Consider the following 20596-nt stretch of genomic DNA (forward strand, 5'->3'; position numbering starts at 1 on the left):
CTCTATTAACTGTCACTCAGTGGCACAGCACCAGCTGCTTAGCTCCAGCTTGGCCCTGTGACATCTCTCTAAATTTCAAACCAATTCTTCCTGGAAATGGACTCAAAGTTTAAAATAACTAACCTGGTAGCATATCTAGAATTCTCTCCAATTCTCTCCAAAGCCTTCTTATGACATATGAGCAACCTTCCTAACAGTTCCATAAAACAAGACCAAGACAAGAACACAAGTCATGTGTTCTTGCAAAATCTCAGGTACTATTCAGATACTGCCCCCAACTTCTGTGGCAATATAAAGGTACCATCTTAAAAGTTTTAACTAAAACAAAACCAAGAACAGCAAAGGACAGAAAGCTTTGGTGGTACAGCGAAGCAGAACTTACCACAGTTACTGCAGATAGTAATATTTATGTTCCCTCTCTCTGTCACTTGGCAGCCTCTACACTTGCCAAACCTGAGCCTTTCCAACTGGGCTCAGCCCTCTCCTTCACTGCTCTTCTTTATAGTCAGCCTCTCTGAAAACAAGGAGGGGTTCAGAGAAGGGAGGAAAGGAGAAAAAAAAAAAAAGAAAAGAAAAAGAAAAAAGTGCTGAAGGCTGCCTGGGTGGAGATAGCAACACTAATTGCTCCCATTCTCTGGCTCTAGAGGCAGAATGCAGAAAACTCTGCCATCTCTTCAGGAGCTCTCAGCAGACCAGCTCAAGTGCCCTTAATTGTTTATGTTCTTAATGCAGAGCCTCTTGAATGCATTCATTTTTAATAGCAGGCTTGAGTGTGGGGCTCATCAAAGAATGACAAAGCAACTCTATTCACAGGGTCTCCTTCCTGCAATGATGGTCTTTTGATTTATTTGCAAATGACAAGCTTGTCCGGCCTCACTTGAGGGCTGCCCTAATTTTTCCCCCAAAGAATTCAGTTGCATTTTCTAAGATGAGGTCTGAGCCTGTGATGTATTTGTGTGAGTTGCACCCCACCCCCATTAAGTTCCTTCTAATTAATGATTTAAATGTTTTGACCCAACTGTTGCCAAGCAGAACATTTGGGCTTTAATTTGTCACTTTGGTAAAGCTGCATCTTTGACAAAAGCATCACAGCTGTTTAGGCTTGTAACTGGCTCATTTGTATTATTCCGAAACCCTTGTTACAGAGTTCACAAAGGGCCTTTTCACATAAAATCATATTGACTTGTTACAAAATGGAAATACAGTTTCTGTATTAAAGCAAAATACCTACAGCAAGATCAGTAGGAGGAAAAGCCAATGACATCATCATCATCATCATCATCATCATCATCATCATCATCATCATCATCATCCCCAGAAGAATAGAATCGAAACTGCAAAACCAAAACATGACCTGCATGAGCCAACTGAGATTCCACACCAGGACAAGAAGTCAAATACTGGCTGAAAAGCAGTATCTCTTTCACAAGGTGGGGTACACTGCAATGATACAAACAACATTCCCTTTTACAGCTATCACTGAGGCCCAAGTCACTTGTATTTGGTTGGTACTGACCTCCAGACAACTGTGAGCTCTGTTTTATACTGTCCATTATGACATAGCAAAGGCTCCTTACCCCAGTGGTTTACATCTTGGCCATCAACGGAAAAACAGTTTTGCATGTGTGCTTCCTTAACACACTGAAATCTTGGACGGTGGATGCAACTGTGGGCTAGGGATTTCCTAATTTTATAAACATGCTATATATAACTAAATTACCTGCACACACATGGTAGCAGTTGCTCTTCCCAAGAGGCATCTCAGGAAAAGCTACTACTTAAGACTATAACACAAGACCCAAAACGAGGACACTCATGGCCTAACACAGTGGCTGTGCATGTGACATGTATATGTGTTATTTTAGTTGGAAAAACCCAGCCCCTGAGCAATCTTTCCATTTCCCAGGCTGAGCTGTCAGACAGGAATAGTCCCTCAGGAAGGAAGTTAGTGGTCCTGGTTTCCCAGGTAGGCATGCATAAATCTCTTTTCAATCAACATCAGAAAAAAGGCAAAGCTCCAAAGAATCCTGAAGAGAAGTAGGAGGGAGCAGGGGAGATACTTCCCCGCCTGTCCCATCCTAGGGTTCACAGAACTGGTACCAGCTACACTCAGCCAGTAAGTGGGTGTAAGTTAGAAACCACTTTGAACAAACAACTGTACAAGAAAAAAATTCTCAAAAGCATTTTAGAACAAATTTTAAACACTAAAAATTTTCAAAGCATCGCTCCCAGAAAAGCTTCACTATTTAGAAGACTGTCTGCACAATGACCTGGGTGCATACAGACCTACTAGATAATTGAGGCAACTTTTCTTGAGGCAAGCAAAAGAGAATTATAATTTAACCAGAAATTAAATCACTGCTTTATGCAAGCGGGACTTACAACACTGAAATATAACTTATAGAGAAATCCAATCTTAAAAAAAAAATTACCAGTCCTCTAAAGTAACAACGCCCCACCTGCTTCTGAAGAAAACTTGGATGCTGCATAGAAGAGTTGGGTATTTGGCTACAGTGTAACCAAACATACATAAGAATAATTATGTCCCCTCCCTCTCTGTCTTCACCCCTTCTCTCCACACTTTCCTTTCTTTCTCTTTCCTCTCTGTCTTTCTCTGTCCCCTCTTTCTCTGCTTGTCCTCCCTTCTCAGGTCCCCATCTCATGTCCCAAATAAACTTCATTTTATACTAAAAAAAAAAAAAAAAAAAAAAAGAATTATGCCAAAGAAAATACAGTCCCCGACCCAGTTGTAATTATGAAACATGGTTTTAAATTGTCATCCTAGGGTTCATAGAAGTACAAGAGAAATGGACAGCAACCCAGGTGACGGAAATGAGAGAAATTTATCTCCTGGCCAGACCCAAGTTACAAGTTACTTTAAAAGCAGACAAATCAATGCATGTGGGTGTTTTCAGAAAACATCTCACTAACCATGTGGGTCCCAGAACATGCCAGCTCTCATTTCCCAGAGCATCAGAAACCAAATTTAACCCATGTATTCTGTTACACTGGTCTGCACTTGTCTGGTTCCCACAGGGCTAGGCTGACTCAATAATGCTGCACTCATTCTGCAGAACTGAATAGACTTCCTGTCATTTGGACTGTGAAACACAGTAATCCACCAGGGAATAAAGGTCAATATTGCACTTTAGTCATTACTGAATCATTTGAGATGATCTGTGGTTAGGATGAGAGGAAAATCGAAGGAAGGCTGTGAGAATGTGGCAAATGGCTCAACCTCAGAGCAGTTTTCATCTCCATCTACCTAACAGGCATGTGGGTAAAAGGTCCACCCGCTACCACGCTTCTGGGCATTGGGCTGGTTTCAAATCCAGGGCACAAGCCAGGAACCAGTTAAACAATGTAGTAATAAGGGGAATAACTTCTAGACCTCAAGGCCAGTGCTCACTTGGGTTTTAGGTCACCAGCTGAAGGTTAGGACAGTTCTCTAGTCTGCAAGAGACACCACAAAGTAGAAAACTTACCAAATACACAGATGTACCTTCAGTGCAGTATATGCCAAAATCTTAATTGTACATACAGACATATGCCATGCTCACACCTCCACCCCTACTGAGAGGCAACCATAGGATTTCTACTGCATTTGCAAACACATAGGACGACAGCAGCCCTGAAAATTCATGTGGCTGCTAAATCAATCTTTTCCTAAAATGTCCAATTAATGCCACTTCATCTTTAAGGCATTTAAATCCTTAAATATAAAACATCTTAGGAACCTAAGGCCAATTATCCTTTAAGCCACAGAATAAATGTTCATGCCCCTTGATTTTTTATCAATATTTTCTTTCACTGGTTTAGCTGGCTTTTTTTTTTTTTAAAGATAATGTATCATATATAAGTTTAGGCCCCCACAGTATATCAATGTCAAACAACATCGTGTCAAGCTAAGATTCAATTCAGGTAAGTGCTACTGCCAAATTTTCTTGTTCCCAGACGGGCTTTAAGATTATTTTATTGCTTAAAATTTAATTTGTTCCAACTCATGTCTCCATGACAACGTTGGCTAACCCTGCAAATCATTTGAGTAATTGGATATCTTATCTTTCTATTGCTCTCAAATCGAATGATTCTGCTAGAATTGTAACAGCCAATCAAATTTACAGTCCTCCTGAGTAATAGACTTGGAAAAGGAGCCACATTCATCTCCCTTGTGCAGCCATATTAACTAGTATGGGATGAACAGCAGAATCTGGTCTTCCAACTGTACTTCGCATTATAAACACTGTCAGTACTCATATTCTCACAATGCAAAGTCTACTCAAAAAGCTCTTCATTGAGTCTGAGAAGCAGCAATGGCACTCATGCCATAAAAACCAAAGAACAATGTCAGTCTCAGCAGTGAAGAAAACTGACAAGAGTAATCCCAGAAGCTGATGAGAAAAACTTACTTAAAATCACTTTTTAAATATTGAATCCATGCTACATATAATGCAATAGTTAAAAGTATTGTTTAAAAACACTGCCACTGAACTCAGAGCTTTTAATAGAACTGAGTCAAGTTCTTTGTAAATCAGTCAAGAAATAGAAATAAATACAAATATAACAACCGACAAGAAAACTCTAGGTGCTCTTAGAGAAAGCAAGAGTCAAATATCCTTCATTTCCTTCAACAATACCCCAATACCCAAGGTTGTCTGTGAATAAGAATTGAATTTAGCAGTATATGAGTTTGGCCTTTGGTCCGCTAAAAAGTATGGGCGGTAGGTCAACTTTAGTGGGCCAATTCCAGTCTTCTCTACAGCTGTGTAGACACTGGCTCCAAGGAAGCCCATGGCCCCAGAACTTAAGATAGTAAGCTTGTTTACAAATGGGAAGGCTCTGAAGCCCCAGCCAACTGACAGCTCACAGAGCTGTCAACAACCAATGCTTACTCTACAGACAGCTGGGCTACTTACTTTTCAGCCCGAGAACAGGCTGACTGTGCTGTGCCCTTCTTCACCATAAGTACTTATCACAGACATAACAAGTTTCTTCAGAATCCTAAGTCTCAACTTTCAGCATGTCATCCAGAAGCAGTGGCCCATGTCTGTAGTTCCAGCTATTACTGAAATGAGGAAGGAGGCTCATGGACCTTGGGAATTCGTGACTAATCTGAGCCATTAACAGAGCAAGACCCCATCACAAAATAAAGACAATAAGTATCTGCAGCCACTCTCAAAGGTAACACTTTTCTCTGTCCTTCGGGTTTTGCTGTTCTTGTTTTTACTTCTCCCAATATTAACATTTAGGCAACAACTGTCAAGTCAACCAACATCTTAAGACCAGTGATAGACAAAGAAAATAATTTTCCAAGTCTCCTACACAGCACTTTACAAATTCTGTATCAAAAACAAAACCACATGCAGACAGTACCCCCTATTCAAACACACATGTACACATACATACACACACATCCCTGTTTCAAGGCTTGAAACTTTCTCTAACCATACAACTTAATCTAGTAACTATGCAAACAAACTTTTTTATCTTCAGGACATTTTTTTTTCAACTTCAGAGTTAGTTTTGTTGCATTAAAAAGAAAAGAATATAAAACACACTTATATACCTCTTCTATCATTTATTCTGTTGAAATTAACTTCTATGAAAATGAACCAAGTAAATGGAAAGCAAAACAAAACCAACCCACTTTATTTCATCTGGCGGATATATTAAATTCTTGAGTCACTGCTGGCTGGCCTATGTTTGTCATTTTAATGATTTTATATTTCTTAAAGAGTGGATGCAGCCAACAAGGGCTGTATTTTGGTTTTTAAATTCTCCTTTTGATCCTAAAGACAAATGCTTATGATCTAAAGAGGAAATCAGTAAAATAAGACTTTACAATTAGAATGAGAAAAATGAAGAAAATTCAAACCAAGAAAAAGAACACCAGGACTGAAAAACAAGATGGAACTATAAATGGAGCAAGATGTGTAAGGCCAAGAGCGTGAACGTCATTTAGAAGGACTCCTAACAGACCTGATAACAGCTCTAACACCCCTCCTCCTGCAAATAACTACCTGTGGGGAGCTGCTTGGGTCAACACTAATTTTACTTGTCCCTATTATTACTTGTTGAGTATATCATTGGAAGTGATGTGGTTAATATCCACCCACAAGACAGAGGGAACAGATAGGAAATTCTCAAAAAGCTCCACGACTAAAGGACTCAACAGTTACCCTAATGCCAATAAAGTCTACTCCACGGTAATGAATCAAGCAGCCCTGGTAACCAAAATATTAACAACTATCTGAACTGGACATGGTGCTTACTCCAGTAAACCAAGTTAAAGGTTAGCTCAGCTACGATGGTATAGCTCATCTCAGAAAAATCATTGAGAAAGAAAGAAGGAAGGAAAAAAAGGAAAGGAGGGAGGGAGGGAGGAAAAAATATTTGTGAATGATGTCACATGCTTATAATCCCAATGCTTGTAAGGGAGAAATAGGGGGATCAGGAGTTCACTTCTAGCCTTCATAGTGAATTAGGAGCTACTAGGGCTCCATGTGCCAAACAACAGCAGTAACTACACACACACACACACACACACACACACACACACACACACACACACGCACACTGAGTAGAACAATCCAGCACCTTAACTGTAGGCTGCATGAGGACAGGATACCTTTTCTCCATCCCTTTCCATTCTGGACTAAGATGCCTATCAGTGTTAAGACACCCTTTCCTAAATCCTAAGCAATCTTTTTATTATCACTCACGAATCTACAGAAGCCTTTCAAATGGCATAAAGGCAGCTGCATTTTGTTCTCCAAATCAATTTCCTCCCCAGACATCAAGTAGATGTTCCTGCAGAGAGAAAGAACAGCCCTTTCCTTCTAATTCAAAAATCCATACTGCCATTGCCCTCGTAAACTGCTCAACAAGCAGTATTGGCAAGTCACTTGCGTGCTGTAATATATTTACTGAAAATCCCAATGGTTTACCTCCCTGATGCTGGTTCTTCTGTATCTGAGCCTGTCAATACACCAATGGACACCACCACACTTCTATGTAGCTCTGACTCACTATTTGCTTAAAGCATAAGAGGGTGCTGGGAATAAACAAAAGCTTGGCTCTTAAAGAGCCAACCTGCTGTCTGGGAACCTAGCCTTAGGTCCTCCCCTATTCAGGGAGTCTCAAATAAGTTTTGTTCCTTAGCACTTCATACTCCTTTCACCCTCTAGAACTACAACCCCCCCCCCTCAACTAGGGCACTTCCCACATACATACAAATTTCAAAATTATCTTCATTTTGCAAAAGTATGACAGAACATACTTTTACTAATTATGTAATAATAAAACAATGTCTCCCTAGCAAACACTGTAGGCAGATTTCTAAGGTTCTGTAGAGATTGATTGAGGGGACTAAAGGAAAGTGGCTGGAGGCCTGGTGAGGCAATCTGGCATTTCCTTTGTGCAGGGAGGTAGAGGTGGGGCTGAAGAAGGTGCCCATGTATATGTGGAATGAGGGGACGAGGGACCAGGTCAATGTTGGGTGTTTTCTGCTGTCATTCTTCATCTTATTTTTTAGACAAAGTCTTGCACTGAGCCTAGAACTCACTGACTGGGCTAAAGAAAAAAGCCCACTTCTGTCTCTCCACCCCACACCCTACTATTTGCCTGCAACCTCCCCTGGCCCCCAACACACACACACAAATGTTAAAGCTACAGAAGCAAAGCACAAAACAGTCGTTACTGCTGGAGATCCAAAGTCAGGTTTCTCATGCTTACAGCAGCAAGTACTTCACTGGGCCACCTTCCCAAAGGAGCTTTTCTATTTAAGTACCAATTATGTTTTGGGGAAGAATTGAAGAAAACCGCCTTAATGCTATGTAAGTTGGTAATCCGAACATGCTGAAGCACAAGGATAAGTTTAGTTGAAAATAGGAAGAATCCATTAAGATAGAACTCCTAAGAAGACCCCTTCCTCACATCAAATCTGACTAACACTGGCTGAAAAAGAAAGTCCCTGTCATCTACCAAGCCCACACCTACTCTCCAGATCCACTCTTTCTTCATACAGGTAATCCAAGCTCTCAGGAGATGAAGCAAGTATGTCAGGAGTTTAAAGACATCCTTGGCAAAATAGTTAGCTTTAAGGCCAGCCTTGGCTAGGTAATACCATTTTACCCCTAAGTCCCTTATACACACCAAAACCAGTAACAGGCAAGAAGCATAAAATGTTTTAATTTACAGACTTCAGACACCATATATAATAACATGTCTTTATTCAAGAGGCAGAGGCAGGAAGATCTGAGTTTGAAGCTACCCTGGTCTACATAGCAAGTTCCAGCCGATCTGAGCTACATTATAAGACCTTGTCTCAAACAAGTTTAAAAAAATAAACATGAACATTGTAAGTGCCCAACTGAACAGATTTTCATTTTAAATTTTAAATTTTAACATGAGAACCACTGTTGCAAATCTTGATTCAAGATTTTAACCTGGGTTCCATGGACTTACTGATGGATCTGAACTGTTGGGTAGGGCTACTTTTTGTATCTGTACATTAAAATGGGCACAAATGGTCGGCTTTCTTTTGTTGTTTCTAGCAAAGGATTTCTCACCAAATCTCAGAGAATGGGGATCCAAAATGGTTGCAACCAGCACGGAACATGGGAGTGTACTAACCACATCAAGTTTGCGATGTATATCAACTCCAGAGAATGCAAATAAATGTGCTACCTACCTGTAGACTCTGAACAAGCTGGAATAATAAATAAACAAGGCATAAGACAAAACTCAGATTTCAAATGTGTGGTGTGGGCTAACTGCTGTGGGCTAATTCAGAAAGTCCTAAGGTAAAAAGAACTTGAAGGAAGCTGAGGGAACCATGTAAAGTTTGAGGAAAAGTCCAAGACTACTAACACAAAGAGACCCATTTGTGTGGATTCAGAGAGCTGCAGGACAGAAAATAAAGGCAGTACAGAAAGAAACAATAATAATAAATACTCAGAGGCAGGCATAGAAGGAGATGACTGACAGGCAGAATGGCAATTAAAACTTAAAGGAGATCACCCTCCCTAAGCCCCAAACTCGTGAAGCATTCACTACGTGAAAGGTCCTACATTTCAAGTGTACTAACAGGCCTGAAAAGCAGTTCTCTGACTGAGCTAGGGTGTATTTAACCAGCAATACACTGGAAAAGCCAACAAGATATAATTATACATTAGCATGTATACTTTCATCCCTACATGTAAAATATTCAATTCACTCAAAATGTATATAATACATCAACACGGCAGTATAATACATGGACTACAAGTGGGCAGAAAATGACTCTAGTAATTTGTGCTCAAAATACCTAGTGAGCAGGATGCACAAGACATCACAATGTAAATACCACGGTTGGATCAGTATGCTCTAAAACAAATCCAGTTAAATACTGCATGCACTCCAGCAGGTTAACAGAACAGCATGACTGTGTTCCACATTAGCATGAGCTGATCTTACCTTCTTTAAAGAATGAGCAAAACATAGCAGCATCTGTTAGCTTATACTGCTCCTTGGTGGGTTATTACCACAGTTTTTAAGAAAGTTTCATTGATAAAAAATTCAGAATTTTTTCTCTTTCTCTGTTTTTTCTCTATCAGAAATGATAAGTATCCCATCTTTGTCAAAAATGGCAAGACACCATCAGCCCTAAACTTAAGAAAACCATTATGAAAGTTTGAATAGGAAGGAAGTCAATGCTATGTTCTCAAAATGATTCTGTGGTTGCTTCAAAGTAGGTCAAAAGAATAAAACAATTCATATTTTAAATGTTAAAAACTGAAATAATTGTGCTAAATCACAGGTTACTAGATAAACATTGTAAAAAGACATTGTTGGGGTTGGGGATTTAGCTCAGTGGTAGAGCGCTTGCCTAGGAAGCGCAAGGCCCTGGGTTCGATTCCCAGCTCCAAAAAAAAGAACCAAAAAAAAAAAAAAAAAGGACATTGTAAATGGGTAATAAGCTGAGAAATTATGAAACTATAGTTTTATATGATACTACATACAAAGCACAATGAAAAATTTTGTGAACAATATGTGAATATCATATCAAACTATGCCTCAGAAAAAAAAGATAATCTTCCTCCTACTTATACACTCACCTACCCTTAGCCTCCTAACACACATACCCCAGCACTCTTTAAAATACCAAGTTGGGCTGGGAATGTAAAGTACATGCCTATGAATGTGTGAGGCCCTGGGTTCCATCCCAAGTACTACAAAGTTTCAAGACATGAGTGTGGGGTGTGGGGCTGTGGTTTTCCACATTAAGTATTATACTATACACTAGTAGATAATTCTTATAAGGGCTACTCTGAAGGTATAAACATTCAACTTTGTCAAAGTTCAAGGCCAGCTAGGCTATAGCAGGAGCTAGGCTACAATATCAGTAAGCTATGGAGGTAGACAAGTTGCCTGAGTCAAAGTCTCCTGGACTGCTTCCTCTGTTTCCTCTCATTTAATCCACATCCAGAAACCACAGGAGGAAAAGAAGAAAGACTCAACTGTACAGAAATGTAAAATGGTTCATGAACCAGTAACTAACTCTACCTTTCAATACCACTCAAGGTGATTTATTTACTGAAGGTTATTTTTTGTTTGTGGTTCTTAACAAACACTATTTGGTAGAACATCTTAAGTGCTCTGGTGAAGAGCTCCCCTCAGTCTGTACAGAGTGCTGGATCTGTAAACATGTCCTGGTGTGGCTCGTGCATTAAAATGAATTAAGACTTTAACTCACTCTCCTTTTCAATTCATAAAGATATAAGCTAAGGACCTGGGACTTGTTCATGAGATGCCCAGTCCCTAATTATGTGACCTTAAAGTATCCAAACCAATAGATCTTAGTCAGGATCTGTCCCAGGCAGTACAGTAAGGTAGGAGAGGTGACTATGGCACTGAGAACTTCACAGGTCCAATTCTTTGTCTGAGGCTAGCTTGGATATACAGAGATCTTGTCTAAAAAACAGTAGCAGCATACAATGCTCTTGCAGAAGACCATTCCCAGTTCCCAGCTCCCACAACCACCTGCAACTCTACCTTGCGGGGATCCAACTCCTTTTTCTGACCTCCTCGTGAACCTACATCACTATGTACATACTTGCTGTACTGTGAAACCCCCAACATACACATAACTGAATATAAATCTTTTTTTAAGCTAGCAATTATAACTTGTTTTCTGATGCCTCCTTAATTTTCTTGCCAGATTTTGGCACATCCCGTGGCCGAATACAGGCCATGGACAGAAATTAGACAAGGGCTGGGGAAAAACTGTTAGGTAGTAAGAAATCAAGCCTGTTTGTTTAAAAAAAAAAATCCTGCAAGCTAATCTTACACTGCAGACTCCAGGCTTTAAACACACCTGCTTTATCTCATTGAATTTATACTTGTAAAGACCAAGCCTGGCTCATGAAAGCCAAGTTAGGGGACACTCCAATCTTGATGACAGCTACCCTCTTTGTACTGCAAGGTGATTAAAACCTGGTAGAGCATTTTAAATCTAAGTGCTGCCCTCTGGCTAATCATTCCTAAGCCTGTTACTGGGGGGAGGGGGGCCTCTCAGGATTGTAGGATTTCAGCAGCTCAATATCAGCAGATCAGATATCCTACATGTGTAGCGGCCTTGTATTACATCCTTAAAAAGATCTTAGATCAAATTTAGATGCAAATATACATGGACTGTATACGCACACAGGCACACCCAACATACACATATATATGCAGGCAAAATAAATAAAATGTGACATTTTAAAATTCTCAAAACAAGAAACTGAAAACAGCCAACACACAGCTAAACTGTTAGGTAGTAAAAAAAAAAGTAGAACCTGAGGGCATGGAGAAGCAGAGGATCAGGAGGAATCAAAGCCATTCCTCAGCAACAGAATGAAAGGAGAACAAGGGTAAATCGTATAGAAAAAACAGGAAATGTTTCACCTAAGGAATGAATCCTTACTGATTCCACCAATATAATTCACAAGCATGCACACACTAAAGAATAATCTGTTTTCTAGGAAAAGTTAGAAGCACGGATCTAAATTGTGAATGGTACCTTCACTCCAAAATTTATTCAATATAAGATACTGTGTGTGTGTGTGTGTGTGTGTGTGTGTGTGTGTGTGCGTGCGTGTGTGCGCGCGCGCGCGTGCACACTCATGCTGAAATATCATGTGACTTCTCCCAAAGTCAAACCTTTGAAAAAATGATCATCTTTCTTTCCAGTGTCAGGCTGAAGTTGTAGAGCTCATCTTGCTCACTCTAACAGAAAGCAGTTATAGGGGCTGGAGAGATGGCTCAATGGTTATGAGCACTGACTGCTCTTCCAGATGTCCTAAGTTCAAATTCTACAACCACATGGTGACTCACAACCATCTATAATTCGATCTGATGTCCTCTTCTGGTGTGTCTCAAGACAGCTAAAGTGTACTTATATATAATAAATCTTAAAAAAAAAAAAAAAGCAGTTATACACTGTGACTGCTTGGCTGCCAGTCTTCAACAAGATTCCAGTCATGTTTATCTGTTCTTGAATACAATTTAGGATGACAACAGTACTGCTCAATGGGATGGATACAGCTTTCTACCTTCCAGTGACTAGATCCCCACAAATAGCAAATAGCTGAAAACCAGCACTAGTAAATTTCCTAACTTGAACATTCATCTGGTTACTTGCTTTTAATTATAAATTTTAACACTGATCAACACAGATTGAGTGACCTGGAAAGACACACAGCAGGAGAAAGAGGTCAGGACACAGGTCCAAAAGTGATTCTGCAACTGGTTCATATTCCTAAGGCAGCCTGAAGGAGACAGGAAGCAGTTCTGATAACTCTTGAATCAAGCAATCCCAGCTAAAGTTTCCATGATTGCGAGCACTGATCTCCAGGTGCTCTGTCAAGGTGGAACACCTACCACCCAGCTACTTCTCAATGTGTCACAAAGGAGGTAGACAACCACTGAAAATGATAGTCAAAAATGAGGAACATCACTTATAGCCACATCCATCTTTTCTTTGAGGGGTGCTCTCAACCCTGGCTGATCTCAGATTCAAAATCCCCCTGCTTTACTGCCAAGCTGGTATAGGTATTTGCCACCATACTAGCTTATATCCTTGGCTCTATAATCATGCAGAAAAGATATAGAGGTCATACAATACATCTTGGCTCCCAAACTGTTAAGGGACATAGGACGCAACAAAAAAATTATAGTTCCTCCTCTAGGGATCAGCTCTTAAACCCAGACTCACACCAGCTTGCTATTTTCAATACAATTTTCAACACTTCGGTGTTCTCAGAATTGCCTGCTTTCTCACAAATCGGTCCCACCTCTCTGCTGATCACAAAGAAAATTTACCACCCACACAGGAAAGAGAAAGACATCAGCAACCTATTAAAATCACCAAGGGGGAAAAATTATGTCTCAATAAGCTGCCTTTTCTGTAACCAGCCCCAGAATGGAGAAAAAAAGTCATGGGAAGATTATATCAGGAAGTGTTGACACAACATAAACATGGACTGTGGGCACCATACCAAGAAAGGAAACCACAATTATACCACTCTTGATTTGGATGGACTTCCACTTTAAAACTCCCAGACAGAAAAGTCAGTGGTGAGATCTTGACAAAGCTGTTGAAAGCGAGGAGGGAAAGCAGGAGCTGTACTAGAGACAAATCTTAACAGCATTCAAGTGCTCTCCCTGAGAAATTTCCCCATTGCTACCCTTTTTTCACTGCTACCCTTTCTTCAGTAACAAAGATGTTGTCAGAAATGACAATTTTTTGTGTCCCCTGATGATGCCTTGCTAGCATTTGGTTATAAGCCATAAAGCAGGAATAATTTCAGCCTGTCAGGAGTCTTGCTAATGCCCAGTTTCCCCCTAGAGAGAATTCCTGTCAAATCTAATGAGCGCTCCAAAGGCCCTCTCTACAATATAATGAGCACTTAGACCACGCTGGTGATCAGGCGGCAAAAAGCATCAATTTGAGCCTGGCTACACCCTGGGGGCCAGGCGTCACTAGTTTTAATAAGAATTATGATCACCAACAGCACCAAATGCCTCCTCAAAACTTACTATTAACATGTGACATTCAGAAGGATGTTTTTCAAATGTAAGATCACTTTAAACTAAATTACAGCATGACTTTGCACACCATTTTAGTGAATGGTCTGCTAGCATTTACAATAAAAACTAAATTTCAGGGGGCTTAATACACTTACTATGAAGAATATGGTGTCTGTTAACTTCCCACTTGTTTCAAATTACTGGCCAAATTACACACAGTATATTATTAATGTATATTGCCATACAAAGATCCTCACATATACTCATAATCCCCACACAGAACAATACAGAACCAAAGAGAAAACTTTGTTCACCCCAGGGTTAAATCTACCCTCCTGGCTCCTTACGCCTTTTCTGTACATAGAAAATAAAAAGTTACCCAAACTCAGAACTACACACCTTTCTGCTTCCCCAATAAGCCTAACGCATATCACAGGACCGAGAGGTGCTTACTTGTATATAAGTCATTAAATCCTTCCAGTTTAAGTGCCTAAGAAAAAGCTAAGTGCGCATAATACTTAAAAGAGAAAGTGTAACAGAAAAGAAAAACTTACAAAATAAAAGATGCAAATTAGAACAAGACAGCAAGTTTATTTAAATACCGACAGACAAAAGATATTCTAGCTCACAATCACTGACTTAAAATCAACATAACACCAGCTATAGAAACACAGGAAAACAACCGCACATAGAAAATTTGCAAATCAGTAAGACAAACATTTTGCAAAAGGATCATTACATTATTAAGGAAAGGCTCTGAACTTTGTGCTCTGAAAACATGTATCTGAGAACAGATCTAATGTACAAGATTATGAAACCTATGATGAATTAAAAATCAAAGAGTACAGAGTTACAAAAGCAGAATTCAACTCTGAAACAAACTTGCTTAATGAAAATCTTTGAATATAAGGAAGATCTCTGAAAGCTGAACTAATCAATTTCCCCACCATGCCCCAGCCGGTCAGCCATGCTCTTTAATTTAATGAAACAAGGGTCTGAGATGAAATAGCACATATACATCAAGTAAGAAATGTATTGTGCACTTTGAAACGTGTCCAACTGTGCAACTTCATCTGATGATAATTTTTTAAGAGTCAATCGATTTCTAAAAGACTTATTGTACCAGCATTTTGATAAAGTGAATGTCAGCATATCTCCAGAACACTTGCACCCTGCCATTAATGCTTTCTTTGGCAGACAATGACTACTCAATTGAGGGTCCTTTGGGCTGAGCAATCATTTAGCTTTTCTTCTCTTATGAGGTCCTTAGTGTCTTGTTCCAGCTCAATACTCTTTTTATACACCATTATAGTAGCCATAAGTGTGAATTTTATGGGAACTTGCAAACGCAAGTCATTGCTAAAGCTTTCCAGTCACTAATCTTTTCATGCTTTTAAAACCACTAAGGCTGAAGCACCTTCCAACACGTTCATTGGCTGTAAAAAGGAATTTTTTTTCACCTCCAAATCTGCATCAACTGAGAAAATTTTCAAAAACATGTTTGCTAATAAGCCACTAATCCTGAGTGTCACTTTATGGAACCCCAAAGCATAAGAGCACTCTAAAGTCAGATGCTTTATTAAATCCAATTAAAGAAACACCCAAGTACCCTTCACTTTCCACATTTTATAAGCAAACATGAAAATATGAACTGTTCTAAACTCCAGTGACCACAATATATCCGAGACCTTTAAAGGAGGAATCCATCCATGTGGAAAAGCAAACTGAGCTCAGTTCCTGTCTACCCATAAGCATTTCCAAAGCATCTCACCTAGCTTGTCTTGTAACTGTGAAGAAACAATCCTTACTGCAGAGTGCTAACCACCAACTCACAGGGGGCAGACAAACAGCCCACAAACACCCACCCCTTAACATGTGGTTACCGAGGACAAAGCCGGTACAGTGAAAGCCTACAAACTGATTTCGAAGCTTAAGATTTAGCTATAGCTTACCTGTTTATGCATTTCAATGTTTAATCCATATGACATTTCATAATACTGTAAAGAGAAGAACCAGGCATGCCGTTAACTCACGGTTGTGGGAAGGACACACACCATTACAGAAAGAGAAAAGGTCCTCCTCGCTTTGATACCTACCATCACGTAGTGTCTCTGCATTTCTGTCTTTTCACTTGCCAATTTCTCACACTCCAATTTAAGACTATGAAAACAAAACAGGCAGCTTAAGGTAAACATTATGTCACTTGTTTTAACATCTGCCTCCCATATTTGCACTTCAAGCAAAAACAATTTAGAAAAGTTGTAAGCTGGGCATACTTCCTAAAAGCTGTCTTTGTATTCCATGCTGGAAAAGGTGAACAACGGGGAATATCCACCAACTACTGTCCTTTTTTGTTCGTGGGGCACACGTCCCGTAGAGAGGCCAAGAACGGAAACACAGATCTCTCAGCTGTCCTCCCCTCTCTTGACCGCACCAAAGTCTGTCCTTTGCACAACCCCCATTCTCCAGCAAAGACAGTCTTCAGGTCTGAAAACTTTACTGGTAAGTAAAGTTACTCCTCTCAGTGACTAGTGCCTTTCAAAACCTTTTGAATCCCTGCCAAGACATGACAAGCAGCTACAGCAAACGAAGTGGGTTGAAGTTCTTCTGTCCCTGTTCAGTAAACAGTGTGTGCAAGTATGCCTCAAGTTCTGGAGATACGGTATAAAAGTAGATAAAAGGTCAAAAATCAGAGTCCCTGACTAACTTTAGAAAATTCACACCCAAGCCACCAAGCTTCTCCTTGGTCCTTTTTCTCAAGCATGATAAAAGTAAAAATCTTCGAAGAAACTGCTTTGCGCCAATTAGTCAAAACCTCATAGTAGAAAAATAAGTAGCTTTTCTGGACTATTCACTACAGATGGGGCTTTTAGCTATAATTTCCACTAACCAATCCAAAGAAGAAGGTATGATTACATAAAGAACCCAGAACAGAGGTGAATGTGATTCTAGTTCCCTAGTCTATCCAAACACCCCAGAGTGTGGGCCACGCATAACTACATCTTACCACCTAATCACCCTTGATGGGCACAGCTAAACCCATCTAGCCTTCCCTAATGGACTTTGTCTCAGGCAACCCAATTTTCTAGTATGGCAAACAGCGATTGCAACACGGCTTTGCTTTCCTGAACGCACATTCTAGGACTGAGCCATTGATTGAACCCATGTTTCAGTTCAGCCTGTTGCAAAACAAATAAACGAAGCGCAAATATTGACGGTTCTCATGCAACTCCAAAATACACGAAAAGGGACTCCCTGGAACTGCCACAAATGCGCAAAGGGGAAACAATGGGAGGAGGAGGAGACAACAGAAGGGACGGCCCAGGAAGAGCGACGAAAGGGGGGTAATGTGAATGACAGGACTTAACTGTGACTCCACACGCCACCGCCTGGACACAAGCCCTAAGTACAACAGCCCTAGCAGCCTGGCCTGTGTGAGAAGAGACCCCCCAAGTGACCACCACCCGAGCAGGTCGACACGCACCTGTGATACTGCGCCTGCAGGAACTGGAATTCCTCTTTAATCCGGTCCAGGGACTCCGGGATAGTGAACTTAAAGGGCTGGCCTGCAGCCTGGTGCGGCGTCTGCAGGTGACCAGCAAGGGTAACCAAGGGAGGAGATATGAGGATGAGGGCATAAAGCAGAAAAGTCAGAAGAGGGAGAAGCAGATGGGACATAAACAAAAAATAAATAAATAAATAAATAAATAAATAAATAAATAAATAAAGTTAGAGGTGGTGGAAAACGGAGGCCCAAACTCGAGCCCTCGGTTCACTTTAGTGAGGGAGAAAGCAGATCTTCCTGGGACCCTGATTTCTCAGGAGGTTCAGAAATAAGTCTGCCTCCAGTGTGGACAGTGTGTGCCCAGTGCTCTGGGGTCACCCGGCCCGGAGGAGGCTGAGAAGGACCAAGTCAGAGCTCCACTGTCCCGGCTGCCCCTCCCCAACCGGTGCGAGAAAGACCCAGGATCTGGAGATGAAATGCCAACTCCCTCTCGGCCCCTAGTCCCGGAGTGACCGGGCCGCACTGACTACAAGTAAACAGGCAAGACGAGGGCAAAGCAGGGATCACTCCTGCCTCGGGATAAGCGGGCAGTGACTACGCGACGCCCGTCCGCCCGTCTGCCCGTCTAGACATCCAGTAGGAGGGGGGGCGGGCAAGGGAAAATGGGGCTTCCTGGGCTCCCGCGCGGGGCAAGGTCCCACCCGCGCCGACGACTCACTGGGTGCCGGCTCTGAGGGAACATCGCTCTGGCAGCAGCCGCGGCTCTGTTCCGGGATAGCTCTATCCTCCGCGCCACTTCCAACTTGAATTCCACCGAGGAACGCGAAGCAGCGCAGCAGGCCGGCGCACGGGGCGCTCGGGATGCAAGGCCAGGGCGCGACGGGTGCGGCCCCCGCCCTCAGGGCCACATTGCGGGCGGCTCGGCCCCGCGCCTGGGAGTCTGAGCAGCGGGGGCGCCCGGACCTACCGCGGCCCTCCACCCGGTGCCCGGGGTGCGCTCCCTTCGGTGGCTCACGGATGCAGGGGGGCTGTGTGTCTCCTCCCTGCGTCGGCGGCTGTGCAGGTGGCGCCTTGGCTAAAACCCACGTAGACAGCCAGAGGCGAGCGCCGCTTCTCGGGTCGGGAGGTCACCCGCTCCCACGACGGTGTGCTCCGGGTTACCCCCGGCTCGTCGACCGGCGTTGCAGAGTCTCCGGCGCGGCTTGAAGCTGCGGAGCCCAAGCAGGGTCCAGGCAGGGTCACGCCAGTATGCGCTCTTCCTCCAGTCCACGGCTACTGCTCGCGGTGCAGCTCTTTGGCCGCCCGCCGCGCCCCTGCCCCGGGCATCAGGCCGCCGGGCGCTTTACCCGGCTCTAACACTCCTAGAGCCTGCCTTCCCCTCCTCGGCTCTAAGCAAAGGGCTGACCAGCTCCAGCCGGCGCAAAGTTCTCTCACGACCCGGAGGCAAACGTCCGCGCGACGGAGAGCACGCTGCCGCTCTGCCTCCCTCCACAGAGGGCCACGTCGAAGGCGAGTCCCGGCTCCTGCCCCGGGACGCGGGGTCCCCGCCGCTGCTCCTGCCGCCGCCCGCGCCTCTTGCGCCGCTTACATTAACACGCGGTTTCACACTCGCTAGCAAACCAGCACCCCGCCCGAGCAGTGTGGCGGGGGCTGCAAGCACCCAGGCGGCCACGGACGTGGGCGGAGCCGCAGCCGCTCGGCCAACCACGTGCGCCGCTCCAACGTGGGTTACTGACGCATGCCGGCCACAGCCTGTGTTGGCCTTCGCTCCGCCCACCTCGCGCGGCCTCTGTGCCTTGTTTCCCCGCCCACCCGCCGGTGCCCCTCCTCCGCCAGCGCGTCCTGTGCGCTCTGAGTGCCGCGGCGCCCGAGGAGCTGCGGGGCACCCACGCCAGCCAATGGGGAGCGGCTAGACGCCGAGATTGGCAAGCCGCTTCCGAAGGTCGGTGGGAAGGAGAGCGGCGGGCCGGGCTGTCAATCAAAGTAACGTGGGGCGAGTTAGGGAGCGCGCCAGTGCGCGCGAGCCGAGCGACCTGCGCGCGGCAGGCAAGAAAAAGCAGGGGGCTGAAGTTTGCAGAAGCCTGCGGCTCGCTCTGCTTTTCCTTGAAGAAAATCTCAGTGAAAGTACCAGAGACTAACTGCGGGGTTTCTTGTTGGGGGAGGGATGCGTCTTGCTAACAAGAACAGAATGCGGTTTTCCGGTATTGGTTCCTTTTGTGCTACTCCGAAGGTGAGATTCCATTCACAACTTTATCGGAGGCTTATTTTTCCGCGAGCTGCTGTTCCACGGACGCACGAGAAGTGAACTGTGTCTTTGATGGGACGTGCAGCAGCTGGCTTGTGCACACCATCTTGGGAAGACTGGACCGCTGCATGGGCTTCGAAGGATTTTGCACCACTTCTTGAAAGGTCGACCTGTCTCCATTTAGCAAGAAAAATCACTATGGTGCCGGCAGTATTTAACACACGTATCTCACGCACAGAGGAGATGCGCCCCGCGAGAAATATGAGTTCTGGTTTTGGAATGCTCTCACTGTTTGGATAGGAGCGTTTTTGGAAATTGCCTGGAAAGCACTAGTCAGTTTCAAATGTCTGGGAAATGAAAGGCAATGGGATAACTCAGCATTGAGACCTGAAACCTGCCCCTCCCCTTCCTAAGTTGCTTTGGTTGTACTCCTGGCAGAGGCTTGCGAACCACTGAGAATTGGTAAAAGAAGCAGCTTGAGGGTCTTGTTTAATGAGGATTGACTTGAGAGGAATTTCGAAGTTTTAAGTAAAGGAGACAATGCTACGGAGCTAATGCAGAGTCTCCGGTTTTGTTTGGTTTTGTTTTTATTTTTTAAATTTTTCTTTTTCTCTAGCAGAAAACCTGTACTACCATCATAGGTTTGCCTTCTTTAAAGAGCAGTTCGTGGAGCAGTTTTTTATTTGAACCACGAGTGAATGATGCTGTTTTAGTTTCTCGGTGTGGTGGTAACTTCTCTGGTAAGAAAGGCACTGTTTGGGCAAGCATTTGTCTTTTGTTGAAACTTAGTTAAC

General features: G+C 43.0%; 1 protein-coding gene across 22 annotated transcripts in view; it reads right to left on the minus strand.

Moving 5' to 3' along the window:
• Tle1 (TLE family member 1, transcriptional corepressor) overlaps nucleotides 1-19197 on the minus strand; it is an 83448-nt gene extending 64251 nt beyond the window's left edge. For 17 of the 22 annotated variants that reach the window (XM_087549767.1, XM_087549766.1, XM_087549765.1 and 14 more), the window contains exons 1-4: nucleotides 18276-19197; nucleotides 17537-17637; nucleotides 16149-16212; nucleotides 16005-16049 (exon numbers count right to left, since the gene is read on the minus strand). In XM_087549767.1, the coding sequence (XP_087405893.1) occupies nucleotides 16005-16049; nucleotides 16149-16212; nucleotides 17537-17637; nucleotides 18276-18299 (234 nt within the window). In that variant the 5' untranslated portion in view covers nucleotides 18300-19197. 22 annotated transcript variants of the gene reach the window in all.
• Nucleotides 19198-20596: the final 1399 nt, after the last annotated feature.

This window comes from Rattus norvegicus, chromosome 5 (genome assembly GCF_021556685.1).
Source record: "Rattus norvegicus strain SHRSP/BbbUtx chromosome 5, alternate assembly SHRSP_T2T, whole genome shotgun sequence".
In the NCBI taxonomy this organism is placed as follows: Eukaryota; Metazoa; Chordata; class Mammalia; order Rodentia; family Muridae; genus Rattus; species Rattus norvegicus.